General features: G+C 47.8%; 1 protein-coding gene across 1 annotated transcript in view; it reads left to right on the top strand.

Annotated features, from left to right (window-relative positions):
- Positions 1-17,171, top strand: part of LOC144772779 (uncharacterized) — a 122,824-nt gene that overhangs the window by 33,296 nt on the left and 72,357 nt on the right. The window contains exon 5 of the mRNA XM_078657338.1: positions 7,959-8,021. Coding sequence (XP_078513464.1) covers positions 7,959-8,021 — 63 coding nt within the window. The remainder of the gene's footprint in view (positions 1-7,958; positions 8,022-17,171) is intronic.

Raw genomic sequence — 17,171 nt, 5'->3', positions numbered from 1 at the left:
TGAGGGAAAGGAAAGACACAAGTCAAATATAACATATCCCCCTTCCTCAGGGAAACAACAATGTAAAAATAATGCACATAAATAGAAACATCATTAAATACATTGCATCAGAAAAGATAGAAGCAATACACAATATACATGCATAAAATAGAAATGATGCAGACAGATGGAAACATCATTAAAACATCACATCAGAAAAGATGGAAGTAAACACAATATACATGCATGAAATTTTGGGATTGACTAAATACAAATAAATAAATAAACTGATAGAGATTAACCCCATCCCCCTCCCTTAGGGAAAAAACGAGCGCCGCAAGAGCATGGCTTAGAACAGATGCAAGCCTATGCCACAGAGTATTTTGTACTGACCACCCACAACCTCAACATATTTGGGTACACACATCCCTAAATCAGAACTACGGCATTAACCCCACAACCTCATCTTGAAGGGGTACACAACACCCTTGAAAACAGAACTGGGCACACACCTCCCACAACCACACGAACTTGGGCACTCAGCTCCCACAACCACACCATACTAATGGGTACTAACCACCCTAGAAAACACAAACTGGGGCACTAACCACCCACAACCTCAACGTACTAGGGTACTCACCATCCTAGAAAACAAGAACTGGGGCTCTCACCACCCCCCAACCTCGACGTACTAGGGTACTCACCACCCTGGAAAACCAGAACTGGGGCACTCAACCCCCCACAACCTCGACGTACTAGGGTACTAACCACCCTAGAAAACAAGAACTGGGACACTCACCACCCCACAACCTCGACGTACTAGGGTACTCGCCACCCTAGAAAACCAGAACTGAGGCGCTAACCACCCCAGAAACCAGTACTGGGGCCCTCACCACCCTACAACCTCGATGTACTAGGGTACTCACCACCCTAGAAAACAAGAACTGGGGCTCTCACCACCCCCCAACCTCGACGTACTAGGGTACTCACCACCCTGGAAAACCAGAACTGGGGCGCTAACCACCCCAGAAACCAGTACTGGGGCTCTCACCACCCCCCAACCTCGACGTACTAGGGTACTCACCATCCTAGAAAACAAGAACTGGGGCTCTCACCACCCCCCAACCTCGACGTACTAGGGTACTCACCACCCTGGAAAACCAGAACTGGGGCACTCAACCCCCCACAACCTCGACGTACTAGGGTACTCGCCACCCTAGAAAACCAGAACTGAGGCGCTAACCACCCCAGAAACCAGTACTGGGGCCCTCACCACCCTACAACCTCGATGTACTAGGGTACTCACCACCCTAGAAAACAAGAACTGGGCACTCACCACCCCACAACTTCAACGTACTAGGGTACTCACCACCCTAGAAAACCAGAACTGATGCACTAACCACCCCAGAAACCAGGACTGGGGCACCACCCTACCACCTTAAAACACTTGAAAATAGAACAGCATTATACCAGAAATACCAATGCATGTCCACAAACACACACACCAAAAGTGCAACACTCACCACCGCAAACAGCAACCCAGGGTTCTGTAAGAAGTTTTAAGAACACATTATTGATGACAAATCCATTAAAAAAAATGTCTTCAATCATAGATCCCGTAGAGGTACCTGTTACACGAATTGTACCTTTTCCGTTAGCAACTAATGCATATCACCCCTGCACATGCCTGTTACAATAATTATTACAATTGTGAATTAGTGGATCTGCAACAAAAGAAACTGAAATAAATAAAGCAGTCACCGCCAATCGTGTTTGTATGCAGGCAGTGCCTGTGAAGTTAGAGCAAAAGAATAATAACAAAACAAAATGAAAATATCAGTCACCGTGGAATCCCCAGTTAAAAGCTCATTCATCCTTGGCTGGGCACCGGAAAGCTAATTCCACTTTTACCACATTCCTTCGAATCGCGATGTTCTTGTCAGTGACTGAAACGCTGCTCTCCGATTTGACTGCAATCCTCTGGCTCACCGTAACATCCACGTAATGCAGATAATTACTTCCATGTCAGTGACTGAAATGATGCTCTCTGACTTCGCTGAAACCCTCTTGCTTGCAGTAACATCCTCGTAAGGCAGATAATGAATGACTTCCGGGCTCCAGACGCACCTTAGTGTGTCTCATTGCCAAGCCAACGACTTCGACTCCCTGTCATAAGCTCTTGCAAATGCGTCGGAATGCACTCTGCTGCTCGGGCCCTCCTTAGCTCGTGGTTTTCAACAAATATACGTCATAGGATACAGTACAGAGGTTCGGTAAGGCTGCGCGCATTGAGAGTGTGCACGCGGTGGGGCTCGTGAAATGTTTAAATATCAGCGGTTCACTTTGACATGGTGCAGCGTAACCCCTTAATGCCTCCCAAACAAAAATAAAGTGGCCTCACTCACCCGATAAAATATAGCCAGAGACTCTGCTTCCCCAGACATTCGCATAAGACGCCTGAACATGCCAGTCCAAACTCAAAACGCTGCACCAGATCCTCCGGGTAAATCCTCCAGGGAAGTGCTTAGGCTCACCCACTGTGCTGCTTATCTCCGAGATAACCGATAGCCCACCAGCCTCTGCCTACTTATCTTTAAAGTGTAACGCCTCTCAGGAATGCCGGTTTTCCCCACACACTTTGCTGGTAGCAATCCCAAACACCATACACTACTGATAAACCAACGTAACAGCCTGTCCCTCGACTGTAGAAAGGACAGCTGGGCAACAGCAACTCCTGCAAGGATTGCAGCAATCTGTACAGTAGCTGCACTAAAATCATCAGTAGAAGGTCAAACGCCCTGGGTTGCAGGCTGTCCAGATGATTAAGGACACTGGTGGGGCTGACCAAGGCGTTTCCTTCTCCCTAAAGTTTCTTTAGTTCCAATACTTTTAGTAGGTTCCTTAGTTCAGTAGTTCCTACGCTCCTTTAAACACAGTCTCTTTCCTTAACGCTGTAGGTTCTTTAAATCGTCGCCACACTTGCTGAGCAGGAGGAAAGTCACAGTCAGGGAAAGGAAAGACACAAGTCAAATATAACAGTTAGCAGTGCTGTCTTTTATATCAAAACAAGAAACTTTATAATAATTGTCTACATACAGGCAGTTTCCTGAAAATTATGGTGCCCTGCAATGTTTGCACCAGGTTTTAAACACAAACTGTCAGTCATTAAGCAATGCTCACTGGCAACGCAGTCCCTTACTCATGTTGTCAATGAGAACTGCAAACCACAAGTTATAATACCATGGTAAAACCATTTTTACGATTTGCCTTCAGAAACATATAGGTCAAAGGCCTAAGACGAACAGTACCACTTACAGTGTGCTTTAGGGTAATCCACTGCTTACCATAGGTGGCCTTTCTTGTCAATCTCATTTGCTTGCATATTCTTCAATGACATAACTTCCTCTTCCTGTGTTTGGCCCTCCCATGGAGTATAGCTTCTTGACTATCCTTTTGATTAAATGACTTTTACTCTTCCATGGATTCACATCAGGGAAGTATTATTGTGTAACAATTTAAATGTACTATTGATAGAATGAAGTAAAAACATGCCAGAATTGTACATTATTGTTTGTGTATTCCTTTCCGCCATCCTTGTCAACCCTTGGTGTTAATACCAATCGCTATTAAGCTACGTATCCAATTCCTATAGTTTCTATTATACCACAGGAACCATTGAAGTTTTTTAACGGCTTTGTAAAAGCAATGGTATGGATAAAACGAATTGAATGAACAGTTTAAAAAGGATGAGAAACTAGTGGATAAATATATGGATAAAAGGAAGTTTAAAATTATGGTTTAAGTTAATTCATTGTTCAGTTTCAGTTTGTTTATTAATTTCGAAGGTTAAAAACCATCATGAAAATACATCACAGTAAAATACATGATCACAAACTTTCTCGACAACATATCATTATTTTAAAAAAAAAAAAAGGAGGAAAAAGGGGCATCACATTTAAAAAAGAAGAGTTTTTGAAAGTAATAGGACCAAAGTGCAGATGGCATACAGAAGCCCCGAATCACATAATAAAAACCTCCCTTGCCAACCAATTCAACAGCCCCTAGTGTTTCTCAATTTAAAAGCGATTTTAAGAAAGCTTATAATGGCACATAGGGTTCGCATTTCAGTGGCTCTTTGCAGATACAGTAATGCAGATTTGGCATGGATAATTTTTGAGTCTTTTAAAATCCCTACTAAAAATCTATGACGAGGTGTTTTAAAAAAAGGACACAATAATACAAAATGAAGGGTGTCCTGCGGAGATCTATTGTCGCAGCCGCAGGCACCCTTCTGCTCAATTGTTGAAGTAAACCCTGATGGATGAGCTAAATTGTGGTGCAACAAATTGAGCCTAAAACGAGTCATTAAAAACCTCTCATGCTGACTGTGCAATAAAAAGAGGTAAGGTTCCATGCCAACTTGATTCGAGACTAGCGAGTGAGCAACTACCGAGGATTTAATAGAGTCAAGCTCCCTCCTCCTGCCACTAAATTTGTCTAGCAATTGCCCTTGTACCGAGTGACTGGTGTATATGTCCACCAGGGATGGATCCAAAAATAGTCTCTGTTCATCTATTTCCCCCAGGGTTTCTTTAATGTATTTCAGCCAGGGGATTTGGAGGCACTTTTCTTTCGTCAGACAATCCTGGATAATCTGTCTGGATAGTTCCGCATTGGGATTTAGCCAAATTTTGATCCAGGCCAGTATGGGTCTCAATCTAATCAAGTCCGCTATATATGTTATTCCCAGCTCATTGTGTGTTACTGCAGCGGAGGTGCTCAGCGGAAGTTTTAACAGTTTTTTAAAAAATTTCTCTTCCTCGCTTTGGATTAGTTGAGCATCTCTGAAGCCCCAGACTTCAGATCCGTAAATAGTCTTTGAGATGCTGACTGATCTGTACAAAGTCAACACCTGCTCTGGGGACCACCTTCCCATTCGACGAGCAAAGTTTAATATGGCTCCATTAGCTGAGACTAGTCTCCTCGCCCTCTCCTCTACCAACGGGGCGAACTTTAGCTTCTCGTCGAATAAAAGACCCAGATATGGGAATGTTTTGACACTGTCCAAGACATGATCCCCCAGTTTGAATGCGAATTTCTTCTTAGGTTTCTTCCCCACTATCATGATGAAGGATTTTGTCATGTTTACAGATAAGTCCAATTTCCTCATGAAATCTGCGAAACCCTTGATTAGGAGCTGCAGACCGACCGCCGTCCGGGCTAGGAGGACGGCGTCATCGGCGTACAAAAGTACTGGCAGGTGACGTAAGCCCACCTTTGGGCAATCAGTTCCCAATGCTATAAGGTCGCTCTCCAGGCCGTTTATGTAGAGGGAAAACAAAAAAGGTGCCAGGATACACCCCTGCCTGACCCCGCCCGAGCACAGGAAGGGATCGGTACTCACCCCCCCCGCAATGTAGCGGACCTTGGCAGTGGTGTTCCAGTGAAGTTCCCTCAGGATGTTGATAAGATCCGGGTCAATTCCCAGGTTGGACATGATCGACCATAGTTTGGCTCTGTTAACATTGTCAAACGCCGCTGCTAAGTCCATGAACCCCATATACATGGTGCCTTCAGACGCCTTAGTATACTTAGCAGTGAGCAGGTACAGGTTGAGGCACTGGTCGGTGGTTGATCTCCCCGTTCTGAACCCATACTGAGTGTCCACCAAGATGTTATGGGTGTTCGTCCAGTCCAGGGGGCGATTGAGAAGTGCCCTCCCCAGTACCTTGGCAGAGACGTCGATAAGCGAGATTGGTCTATAGCACTGCGGGCTGTCCCTACAGCCTTTCTTGTAAATCGGGACAATCACCGCAGTGGACCATGATCTCGGCAGGCCCGTTTTGATGGCTGCATTCAGTACTCTCATTACCATTGGGGCCCAAAGGTCCGTGTTGCTAAGATATAGATCCGGGGGGGTTCCATCTGGACCCGGGGCTTTGTTTCGTGTTAACCCTAGGATTGCCTTCAGAACTTCGTCCATGGATAATTCGAATTTTTCCGCCCTTGGCCCCCTCCATATTCCGTCACCAATGTCTACATCCTGCTGGTTGTAAAGGGATTTAAAATAGGCAATCCATTGTTCCGGCAGAATGTTTGAGCTGATGACTGGGGAGCTTGAATCGTGAAAACATGGTTTATTTATAATTTTCCAGAACTGGATATAGTCCTTGTTTTCGCCGGCCTCCCTTAAGTCTGCCCAGATTTCCTTTTGGAGGGTGCTTTTTCTGATCTTAACCTGGGTTTTATAGTTCAGTCTACAGCGAGTGATTTCATTTTTGTCCCTTGGTGTCATTTTCAGGCTCTGTTTTAAGTCTCTTAACGCTTTAGAGCAGTTGGCATCTAACCATCTGGGCGTGGATTGCAGGTTTACGGGCTTCTTGGTTGTCAGGAGTTTCTCTATGATTTTAGTTAAGGATTCAAACGCCTCTACTACTCCTCTGCCCTCTATTGTAACATCTAGACAGGCCTCTATGTGATCTTTCCCTTCACTAACTAATTTAGCATAAAAATCTTGGGGGTTAATCACTGACCACCTTAGGCGTCTCCCTCGATCTGTTGGTTGGATTTCTGCTTGTTGGATCACCCCTGGTGCTTTAATAAAATCATTCCCTTTAATTTCTGTTATAATAGGGTTGTGGTCGCTAAAGGGACTCCACTCTGTCCTGGTATTTATGATCCTTTCCCTAGCCCAGGTGGATATCATAACGTAATCATTCATTGGATTCATACTGTGACACGGCTGTGCAGCTTGGTGGAACCAGTGATGGGCCCCCCTCGATTTGTTTTGAATGCAGCGCAAAGAGGCGAAGCGCAGAACAAGTTTGCACGCTTATAAAGTTGAATCAGTTTAAATATGGACAAAAAGTAAGAAGGAAGGTGTGCATCTCACCACTCCCAATCTCTCCTCTATGTGCCACTCGCCCATTACATCCTTGCCCCACTGTGTGCTGTTTGTGGAGCTCCCCCAGCTTATTTGTTCCTTTCCCCACCTCTTCCCACTCACTTTTTGTTTTTCTTTAAACTTCCCTCACCCAACTTCTCTGCTGATTCCCTACTCCTCCCTGCTGTATATTGTTCTCACTGCTTCGAAGCATTTACTATTCCAGAAGTCATGAGTGGTCTCTTCTTGCAGAAAGTCAGTATTGGAATAGACGTGGGGAAGCATGAGTTGCTACTTCAATTACCTTAATATTACATAAGGAAATGGAAGGCATAAATGGTCTCACCCTACAGCAAGCAAGTATATGGTGCATCAGTAGGTAGAAAACATGAGTGATCTCTCCATGAAGGGCCTTAATATTGCATCAGAAGGTGGAAGGCATGAAAGATCTCTCCCTGCAGCAAGGCAGTATTACTTCAGAAGGGAGAAACAGTGTGTGATCTCTCAATGAAGTACCTTAATATTGCATCAGAAGAGGGAGGCATGAGTGACCTCTCCACTGCCGCATCGTAGTATTGCATAAGACAATAGTGGTCCCAGAAACACATTTTCAGTTTCAGTTTTGCATCAGGCGACAGATGCCATGAGCGAACCCTTGCAAGTACACACACATGTGACTCGCGGAAGACTGTACCTGGGCATCTTAATCAGTGACTTGACGCCCCGGTCACTGATTAAGATGACATGGACATTTTGTAGTGCATGATTTTTGCACGATGGGGGAAGGATCCCTCACAGAAAATCCCTTCTCCTACTCATAAGTACCATTTATTTCATCTAAGCCAGGCCATCGTGAGAATGAAGGATGACTGAGCTACATAAACAGACTGTGGTCTCCTGGGCTAGTTTCTACTAACAAGGGGTTAGATGGGGCTCTATTGTTTATCAGGGGAAGAAGTTCATCCGGTTAGATTGAAACTGAAAAATTTGCGTCTGTCTCTCTCTCTCTCTCTGTTTCTGGTCCTTGATCTCTCCTTGGTATCCAAAATTAATATTTGTATCTTCTTTCACTATTTCCTCATCTCTTTCTCTCTAGATAGAGAAATGGCTGGAAAGCTGAAGGCAGCAGAGCTGAAGTTTTCTGCAACGATGGAAAGCAGTAAGTTAACAGTGCTGCCTTTCATAACAAAACAGGATCAATCACAACACATGTCTACATACTGGTTTTTTCCTGAAAATGATGCTGATCTGCAATGCTTGTACCTGGTTTCAAACGCCAAAACAGTCAGTGGTTTTAATTATCACTGCCAGCACAGTCTGTGAATCCCTTTGTCAAACAACTTTTGTGTACACTTCCAATACTTAAAGGGGGCTTTAGCCCAGCCCATTTCTTACCATTGGCTGACTTTTTTGTCAATCTTGTTTGCTAGCTTTCTAGTTGATGATTTGCCTTCCTCTTGTGTTTTTCCCTTGCCTGGAACATACCCTCTTTGCCATCCTCCTGACCGGATAACTTGTATTCTTTCCTGGCTCCACACCAGGGAACTACATTTTTCTTTCAGTCTCCGTTGAAGGGCACATGTAGAGGCAGCCTTGTAAAATGTGTCTAAGGTCTGCCATTGCAGAACCTGCGTGCAGTCTGGTACTGTCATGCTGACTGGGCAAGTGCATCCACTTGCCAGTCCCTAAACCTTCCCTTTACTTCATGTGAGTCACCCCAATGGTAGACCCAAGGGCTGGGTGCATTGTAAGTATAAGGTAGGACAAGCCCTGATGTGTGTGGCATGTCCTAATAGTGAATTACAGCCATTTTTGTTTTTCACTATTGCAAGGCTACCTGTTCTCATAGGCCAGAATGGGCTGTTGGAATTGTTACATCCTATGATCCTAACAGACTCAGGGAACACGGTAGAAATTCGAGTTTAGTATGCCTGAACTCAGAATAATAAAATATATCTTTTAGTAAAGTTTATTTTAATGTTCTGTGTTTGCAAATATCACTTTTAGAAAGTTGGTATTTGCTTGCCTGACCATTTCAGCCCGCCTCTGCTATGATGTGTTTCTGCTGTCTGGTTTCTGTGAGTGACAGGGCTGGGGAATTCCAGGAGAAAGGTTGGGGCAGCTAGGTGGTGAATAGGAAGATTACATCCAGATGGGTGGGAGGAGTGCACCTGGACTCTGAATAGGGCTGTGCTCTGCCACCACAATGCTGGCTCCACCTCCTGTGGAGCGTCTGATGTCTCTGCCCTGCACACTGAACGGAGAGGCCAGAGTCATGTAAACAAAGTAGTCCCAGGACTAGTGGACTTCCACCGCCTTAAAGAGAGCTGCTGGAAAACGCTGATTTCCCCGAAACGCTGGAACCGCGATCTGTGTGCGGCTCGAAGACCCGACTGCTGTGAAGCCCCGTGCCAGGTGACCGCCCGAACAAAGCGACTCCGCTCCCCTACGAGCTGTAGCTCGCACCGTAAGAGGAGGGCCCGCACAGCACACCGCTTCACCCTCCCCCTTTGAGCCGCACTGCTCGTCATGCCCCCCCCCCCCGCATTGACGTTACGAGCGCACCGCAGGGCTGAGTACGGTTCACACACCTGCAGCGTACTGTCTGCCTCGCACTGCGCTGTCTGGGATTGAAAGGCACCCCGCACTTAAAGGTACGGCTCGTACGCCGCATCGTAAAGGAAACGTCTTACAGCCTGTACCGTCCGCCTCACTCTACGCGGCCTCCGCCCTCCGCCTCGCATCAACGACTGCTCACAAGCCGGGGTTCGCACCGTAAGGATTGACAGCGCTGCTGCATCACCTCCTGTTACCAAGCCTCATCCGTGCCGGACTCATCGAATCAAAGGTACTGTGTATGTCTCGAACCCCCATCCTAATACGCCCCGGACGGAAGCGTCCGCTGCCCGCATTAGACTCTTGTGTTCATTTTCAATTGCCGTACGAGCCAAACCAGGGGACCGAGTCACACAGAACTGAAAAACTACGCATTCAACAAGAACTCTGCATTGCTAATAGTATTGTGGTATATTTTGACGTTATTTGGTCTTGTGCTAAGCCTTTACATAAAAGATAATTATTTTTGATACAACCCTAGTGTGGTGTCCATTTGCAGTGTTGTCACTTGATTACTGTGTATGGTTACAACTGCTTAACTTACATCGCCTCTGAGATTAGCCTTGACTGCTCGCGCCACGCAACCTAGAGGGTGAGCAGGGGTTATTTTGAGAGGGTAACTCTCTTGCCCTGACTAGAAGAGAGGGTCCCTGCTTGTCACAAGTGCCTACCTGTGCAAACTAGAGATCCCCAATTCTAACATTGGCGGCAGCGGAAGGGATCCCAATTTGCAGTTGTCATTCATGTACAGTGATTGGTGAACACTAATTAATAATAATAAGCATTTATTAAGCGCCTGGCTGCACAAAACTGTGTGTCCCCGCGCTGACTGCAAATGCAAACCCATCAGAAGAGCAAAAAACCCTAAGAGCTGAGGCTAATATCTGGGAAATAAATGGGTTTTAAGTTTAGCTCTGAAACTCTTTTCAGATGGCTCCATCCGCAGATGGATCGGCAGAGCATTCCAAAATTTGGTGGCCAGGTAGCGGAAGGATTTTCCGCCCATCTTAGCTTTTGTGATGCGGGGGATTTTAAATAGCATCATGCCCGACGATCTTAGGTCTCTAATCGGCCTATGGATGGTAATAAGATCTCTCAGGTAGCCAGGGCCTTTGTTTTGAGCAATGCGGTGTGCATAGCATAGAGTCTTAAATACAATTCTCTCTTTGATAGGGAGCCAGTGAAGCTTGGCAAGCGCCTGTTTAGCAGATGATCTTCGAGGGAGACCGAGCACCAGTCGTGCTGCTGAATTTTGTATGCATTGTAGCTGGTGCAGCCCCTTTTGATTTAGACCGAGTAGGAGAACATTGCCATAGTCCAAGTGAGGAGATATTAATGCATGGACAATGGTTTTTCTCGCTTCGGTCGGCAGAAGATCAAGTACTTTACGGAGTACCATTAGGGTGCCATAGCATTTGCTTGTGACTTTATTCACCTGAGCTTTGCCTGAAAGGTCGGCCTCAAGCATGACTCCGAGGTTTTTCACTGTCTCCGCAGTTTCCATTTTTGAAAATTAATGCCTGGTTCAACCATTGTAGAGAAGGCAGCATCTATAGTCTCTGTTGGAATTGAGATTGACTGGGAAGAAGAGAGACTAGAGAGCTACACAGTAGAACAGCTGAAGGGCTTTTGCAAAAGGTTTGGAGTTTCCCCATCTGGATGTGGAACCAAGCCCCACTACCAAAAGGCGCTGAGGGGCTGGATTGAGTCAAGGGCTCCTGAGGATGTGGTGGAAATTGAGCAGGCAGAAAGCCTCAATGGGTTTGACAGAGTCCTGTCACCAGAGGAGTTGGCAGACAGGAAGGAAACCCGAGCACATGAAATGGAGATGGCAAAACTTACATTGAATGGGCAACTGGAGCTGGAAAGCAAAAAGCTGGCTCTGGAAGAGAGAAGAATCCAAATGGAACATGAAATGAAGTTGAGGGAGAAGGATCTGAAAGCTAAAAGTTTGGAACTTACTCCCTCTGGTGGCAGCACACCGCCAGTGCAGGTAGAATCAAGGGTGTACATACCAAAAGAAGTGGTGAAAGAATTTTTTAAAAATGATGACATAGGGCAGTGGTTCAAGGCCTATGAGGTAGCCATGTCTTCCCACCGGGTCTGTGAGAGAGATTGGGGAGCGGGGTTATGGGGGCGGTTCCTGAGTGAGGGGCAAGACACACTGATAGATTTGCCCTCAGATGTTCATAATTCTTACCCACACATGAAGGATGCTTTGATGACCAGGTATGGGTTAACTCCTGAGTTGTATAGAGAAAGGTTCAGGGGTTGTGCAAAGATTCCTAACAGTACGTATGTTGAGTATGTAACTTTTTTCTGCAGAGCACTGGAAGGTTGGGTGAAGGGTAGCAAAGTTAATGATTTCCAAGGTCTCCTTGATTTGATTGCATGGGAGCACTTGTCCAGTAACTGTTTTCCTGAGCTACGTCATGCATCTTATTGATAGTAAGGTGACTAACCCTAGGAAGCTTGCTGAGGAGGCGGACTGCTGGGTCAGTACCAGGGTCCACAAGGGTCAAGTGGGAGACTCTGCCAAGGATGGGCAGGGTCCCCAGCAGAAGAGTGGGGGGACAAGGGCAAACAGAGGGAGTTCCAAAGAGGGCCCCAAAGTAATCCCCAAGGGAACCAAGGGAAAGGTTCTCAACCTCCCCCAACTCCGACCGGGGCCCCGACAGGTCCCCCTGTCCAAAGAGGGCCCCCTAGGTGTTACAGGTGTGGTGAACTGGTTCATTTTGCCAATGATCCAAAGTGTTGCCAGTTTGGTAAACCTGCACCCCGAGTGCAGCCCCCCGGCAGATGGCTAGTGTAGCCCTGGGTGAGGAATGGGTTGTCCAGGGAGGGGGAGGTCCCGCAGAGATGTCCCTTGTCTCATTAGGAGACTGTGATATGGTCCAAGAAACCCAACTGCCCTCAAAGACTAAGAAATATGGGCAGTGGGGGACCATCAATGGCAAAAAAGTGGGGGCTCCTAGAGATACAGGAGCCAGTGTGACAGCTGTCAAGTGTCACCTGGTGTCTCAAGAGCAAGTTGTCCCACATGCATTCTGCCGAGTCGTGAACGCCGTCAACACTGAGAGTCAGTGTCCAATGGCTTAGGTTCCCTTTGAGTGGGGGGGGGTCTCTGGTACTCTTCAAGTAGCTGGGAGAACTGCCATGCCTGTAGACTGTTTGTTGGGGAACTATTTGAAGAGTTCACCTTGGGAGAAGGTGAAGAAGAGTACTCACCTGAGGATGGTGGGTCTGCGTGACTGGGCGTGCGTGACCACCCGGTCAATGGCAGCCAGTAGGGGTGCTCAAGAGGTCCTGGAGCCTGAGAGGGAGGCCCAGGAACCGGCCTTGGAGAGAAGAGGCAGGGGGGCGCGGGAAACCGGCCCCTGTTGTTCCCATGGTCCAGGAGGAAGCAGACCTTGAGGGTGATGCCCTGGAACCTACAGGGGAACAGATAGCTGGACTGGGGGACCTGCCTGAGCTGACCCATTGGTAGCAGGAAGGAGGCCCCTCCAGGGAGGAATTCTGCAGGGCACAGAAAGAATGTCCTCGAGGGTCTGAGGCAGCAGGCTGCAGACCAGGCCAACGTTGATCAGTCTGGAACACATTTCATTTATTGGGAGAATGACCTCCTGTATTCAGAGCCTAAGGTTGCTGAGCCTGGGTCAGCCCGTGTGCTGGTGGTACCCCAGAGCTTCAGAGCCTTCCTGCTGGGGCTGGCTCACGATGTGCCATTGGCAGGACATTTGGGGCAGGACAAGACCTTTGAAAGGCTTGTCACCCACTTTTATTGGCCCCTAATGCGCAAGAGCTCAGATGTTCATTGCAGGACCTGTCAGACTTGCCAGGCAAGTGGAAAGAGTGGGAGGAAGCAGAAGGCTCCTCTCCAACCATTCCCTGTAGTCAGTACCCCATTCCAGCGAGTGAGGATTGACATTGTGGGGCCCCTGGACCCCAGGACAGCTATGGGCAACAGGTTTATCCTGGTCCTGGTGGACCATGCCACCCGGTACCCGGAAGCCATCCCTCTGAGGACAGTGACGGCCCCCGTGGTGGGATGTGCACTGATGGGAATCTTCTCCAGAGTGGCATTCCCTCTAGAGGTGGTGTCTGACCGGGATACCAATTTCATATCCAAGTATATGAAATCCCTTTGGCAAGAGTGTGGTGTAACCTACAAGTTTACCACGCCTTATCACCCCCAAGGAAATGCTTGTTGAGAGATTCAACCGTACCCTCAGAGGCATGATAATGGGTCTGGAAGAACCCATGAGGTGTAAGTGTGACGTCATCTTACCGTGCCTTCTCTTTGCTTACCGTGAGGTGCCACAGAAGTCTCTAGGGTTCAACCCCTTTGAGCTTCTGTACTGCCACCCCGTGAGAGGACCTCTAAGTCTGGTCAAGGAAGGCTGGGAACAATCTCCCAGGAAACCTCCACAGAATGTATATAGCTACATGCTGGCCTTCAGGAACCAGACTAGGCGTTTCAGGCAACATGCTGAGGCAAATCTGGAAGCCAGCCAGGAGGAGATGAAGCGGTGGTACAACCAGAATGCCACTCTGGTAGAGCTTCAGCCTGGTCAGAAGGTGTGGGTCTTGGCCCCCGTGGAGCCTTGTGTGCTCCAGGACAAGTGGACTGGGCCCTTTGAGGTGGAGGAGCGCAAAAGTCCCGTTACCTATTTGGTGGACTTGCGGTCTCCCAGGAACCCCTTGCGGGTCCTGCATGTCAACCGCCTTAAGCCCCACTTTGAGAGGTCCGAAGTGGGCATGCTCTTGGCAACAGATGCTGGAATGGAAGAGGAGACTGAGCCTCTTCTTGACCTCCTGGCCGCCAGAGAGCAAGATGGGTCAGTGGATGGAGTTAACCTCTCTCCCACCCTGACCTCTGAGCAACAGAATGACTGCCGCCAGTTGCTGGGGCAGTTCTCTGATCTGTTCTCCCTGGTTCCTAGTATCACAGATTCGTGTGTCCATGATGTGGATACAGGAGACAGCTTACCAATGAAGCACAAGGCTTACAGGGTAACTGACAGGGTCAGGGCTTGCATCAAAGAGGAAGTCTCAAAGATGCTTGCCCTTGGGGTGATTGAGTCCTCCAGAAGTCCTTGGGCCAGCCCAGTGGTCTTGGTACCGAAGGCTGCTGCGCCGGGCGCAACACCCGAACTCCGGTTCTGTGTGGACTACCGAGGGCTCAATTTGGTCACGAAAACTAACGCGTACCCCATCCCCAGAGCTGATGAGCTCATTGATCGGCTAGGGGCTGCACGGTACCTCAGCACGTTTGACTTGACGCCTGGGTGCTGGCAGATCGCCTTGACTGATGGGGCCAAAGAGAGGTCAGCACCTCCACATCAGATGGGCATTTCCAGTTCTGGATTATGCCATTTGGGATGAAGAATGCCCTTGCTACCTTTCATAGGTTGGTCAACCAGGTGTTGGTTGGGCTGGAAGAGTTCAGTGTCGCCTACCTGATTGACATCGCAGTGTTCAGTGTCACATGGGAAGAACATCTGCGCCACCTCTGGGAAGTGTTGTTGGCACTGCGGAAGGCAGGCCTCATGATCACGGCAAGCAAGTGCCAGATCGGGCAGGGTTCGATGGTGTACTTGGGACACCAATTTGGGAGCGGCCAGGTGGCGCCCCTTCAGCCCAAGATTGAAACCATCCTAGCTTGGGAACCCCCCAAAACCCAAACAGAGGTGAGGGCCTTCTGAGGACTCACCGGTTACTACAGGAGGTTTGTCAAGAGATATGGCAACATTGTTGCACCCTTGACAGAGCTGACTTCCAAGAAGCAGCCAAAGAAAGTGATTTGGACTGACACCTGCCAGAAAGCTTTTGAGACCCTGAAAACTGCCATGTGCACGGCGCCCATGCTCCTGGCACCCAACTTCTCCAAAGAGTTTCTTGTGCAGACAGACGCTTCAGAGCATGGTGTAGGGGCTGTTCTCTCACAGATGACTGAGGAGGGTTTTGACCAACCTGTAGCCTTCATCAGTAGGAGGTTACTTCCACGGGAACAGAGGTGGAGTGCAATTGAGCGTGAGGCACTGAAGAAGCTAAGACCCTACCTGTTTGGGACTCACTTCCGGATTCAGACAGACCACAGGCCCCTCAGATGGTTGATGCAGATGAGGGGTGAGAACCCAAAGCTGTTGAGGTGGTCCATTTCCCTACAGGGTATGGATTTCACGGTGGAACATCGCCCTGGCACCGATCACGCCAATGCTGACGGTCTGTCCAGCTTTTTCCGCCTTAGTGATGAGAACTCCCTGGGGTAGGGTAATTCTCCCCACATTTCAGCTGGAGGGGACACGTGTTAGACCTGGCACCTTGGCGTGGGTCTCCCTTCCACTTTTTGTTACTGTGCCTCATGTGTTTTGCTGGTGTTAGCTGCTCAAAGCACTGTGCCACTGCCAATCAGTGCCACAGTGCAAGTGCTCCCTGTATAACATGTATATGTTGATTGGATCCCATGACTGGCTTATTTGGTTTACTGTCAGACCCCAGTACAGTGCACCAGGAGTGCCCAGGGCTTGTAAATCCAAATGCTGCTAGTGGGCTTGCAGCACTGGTTGTGCCACCCACAGGAGCAGCCTTGTTAAATGTACCTAAGGTCTGCCATTGCAGAACCTGCGTGCAGTCTGATACTGTCATGCTGACTGGGCAAGTGCACCCACTTGCCAGTCCCTAAACCTTCCCTTTACTTCATGTGAGTCACCCCTATGGTAGGCCCAAGGGCAGGGTGCATTGTAAGTATAAGGTAGGGCAAGCCCTGATGTGTGTGGCATGTTCTAATAGTGATTTACAGCCATTTTCGTTTTTCAGTATTGCAAGGCTACCTGTTCTCATAGGCCAGAATGGGCTGTTGGAATTGTTACATCCTATGACCCTAACAGACTCAGGGAACACGGTAGAAATTCGAGTTTAGTATGCCTGAACTCAGAATAATAAAATACATCTTTTAGTAAAGTTTATTTTAATGTTCTGTGTTTGCAAATACCATTTTTAGAAAGTTGGTATTTGCTTCCCTGACCATTTCAGCCCGCCTCTGCTATGATGTGTATCTGCTGTCTGGTTTCTGTGAGTGAAAAAACAGTGGAGGGGATGGAGAGTATCATAGGAGGATTCGTACTCCCAAGGCAATGTTACAAAAACATGAGGAATCCGCCTAATGGTATTTGCAAGTGTTCCTCACAATGGTGTGGAGCACTTAGTGTTTTTTAAAATACCCCTCACACACCAAAAGGACCCTTGGTGTCATGCTTCATCATAGGGGTCTTCGCACCCCTCTACGGGATGCGGCGTGCTGCGACCTACGGCTACGCGGGAGCACTGACAGTAGTAGACTATGTATGGTGCATGTGAGGGTATTATTGTAAGGTGAGTGAGTGGTGGAATAGGTGAAAATTAATTAAAAAGTGCCTGGCTCGTGGGAACTTGAAAAAACTTTAAGTCTGTCCCCGGGCTGGTACTGTTAAAAGAAGTGAAGTGCGAGGTGCTTATGTCGTGATTATGTACATCACCTCATGTGTGCGTCGACATGTTTCGGAGACTGTACTCCTTCTTCAGGACAGGGTGCACAACTTCCCCACCTTACTCACGTTTCACTATGTAAAAAAACAATGATGTGTATTTACATAAAAGTGACAAGAAATAGATAAATATGTGTAAGCATCATAGGTTGAAATGTACCTACAGC

Source organism: Lissotriton helveticus, chromosome 1_1, assembly GCF_964261635.1.
Source record: "Lissotriton helveticus chromosome 1_1, aLisHel1.1, whole genome shotgun sequence".
Classification (NCBI taxonomy): Eukaryota; Metazoa; Chordata; class Amphibia; order Caudata; family Salamandridae; genus Lissotriton; species Lissotriton helveticus.
This window is presented reverse-complemented; position numbering and strand designations above follow the sequence as displayed.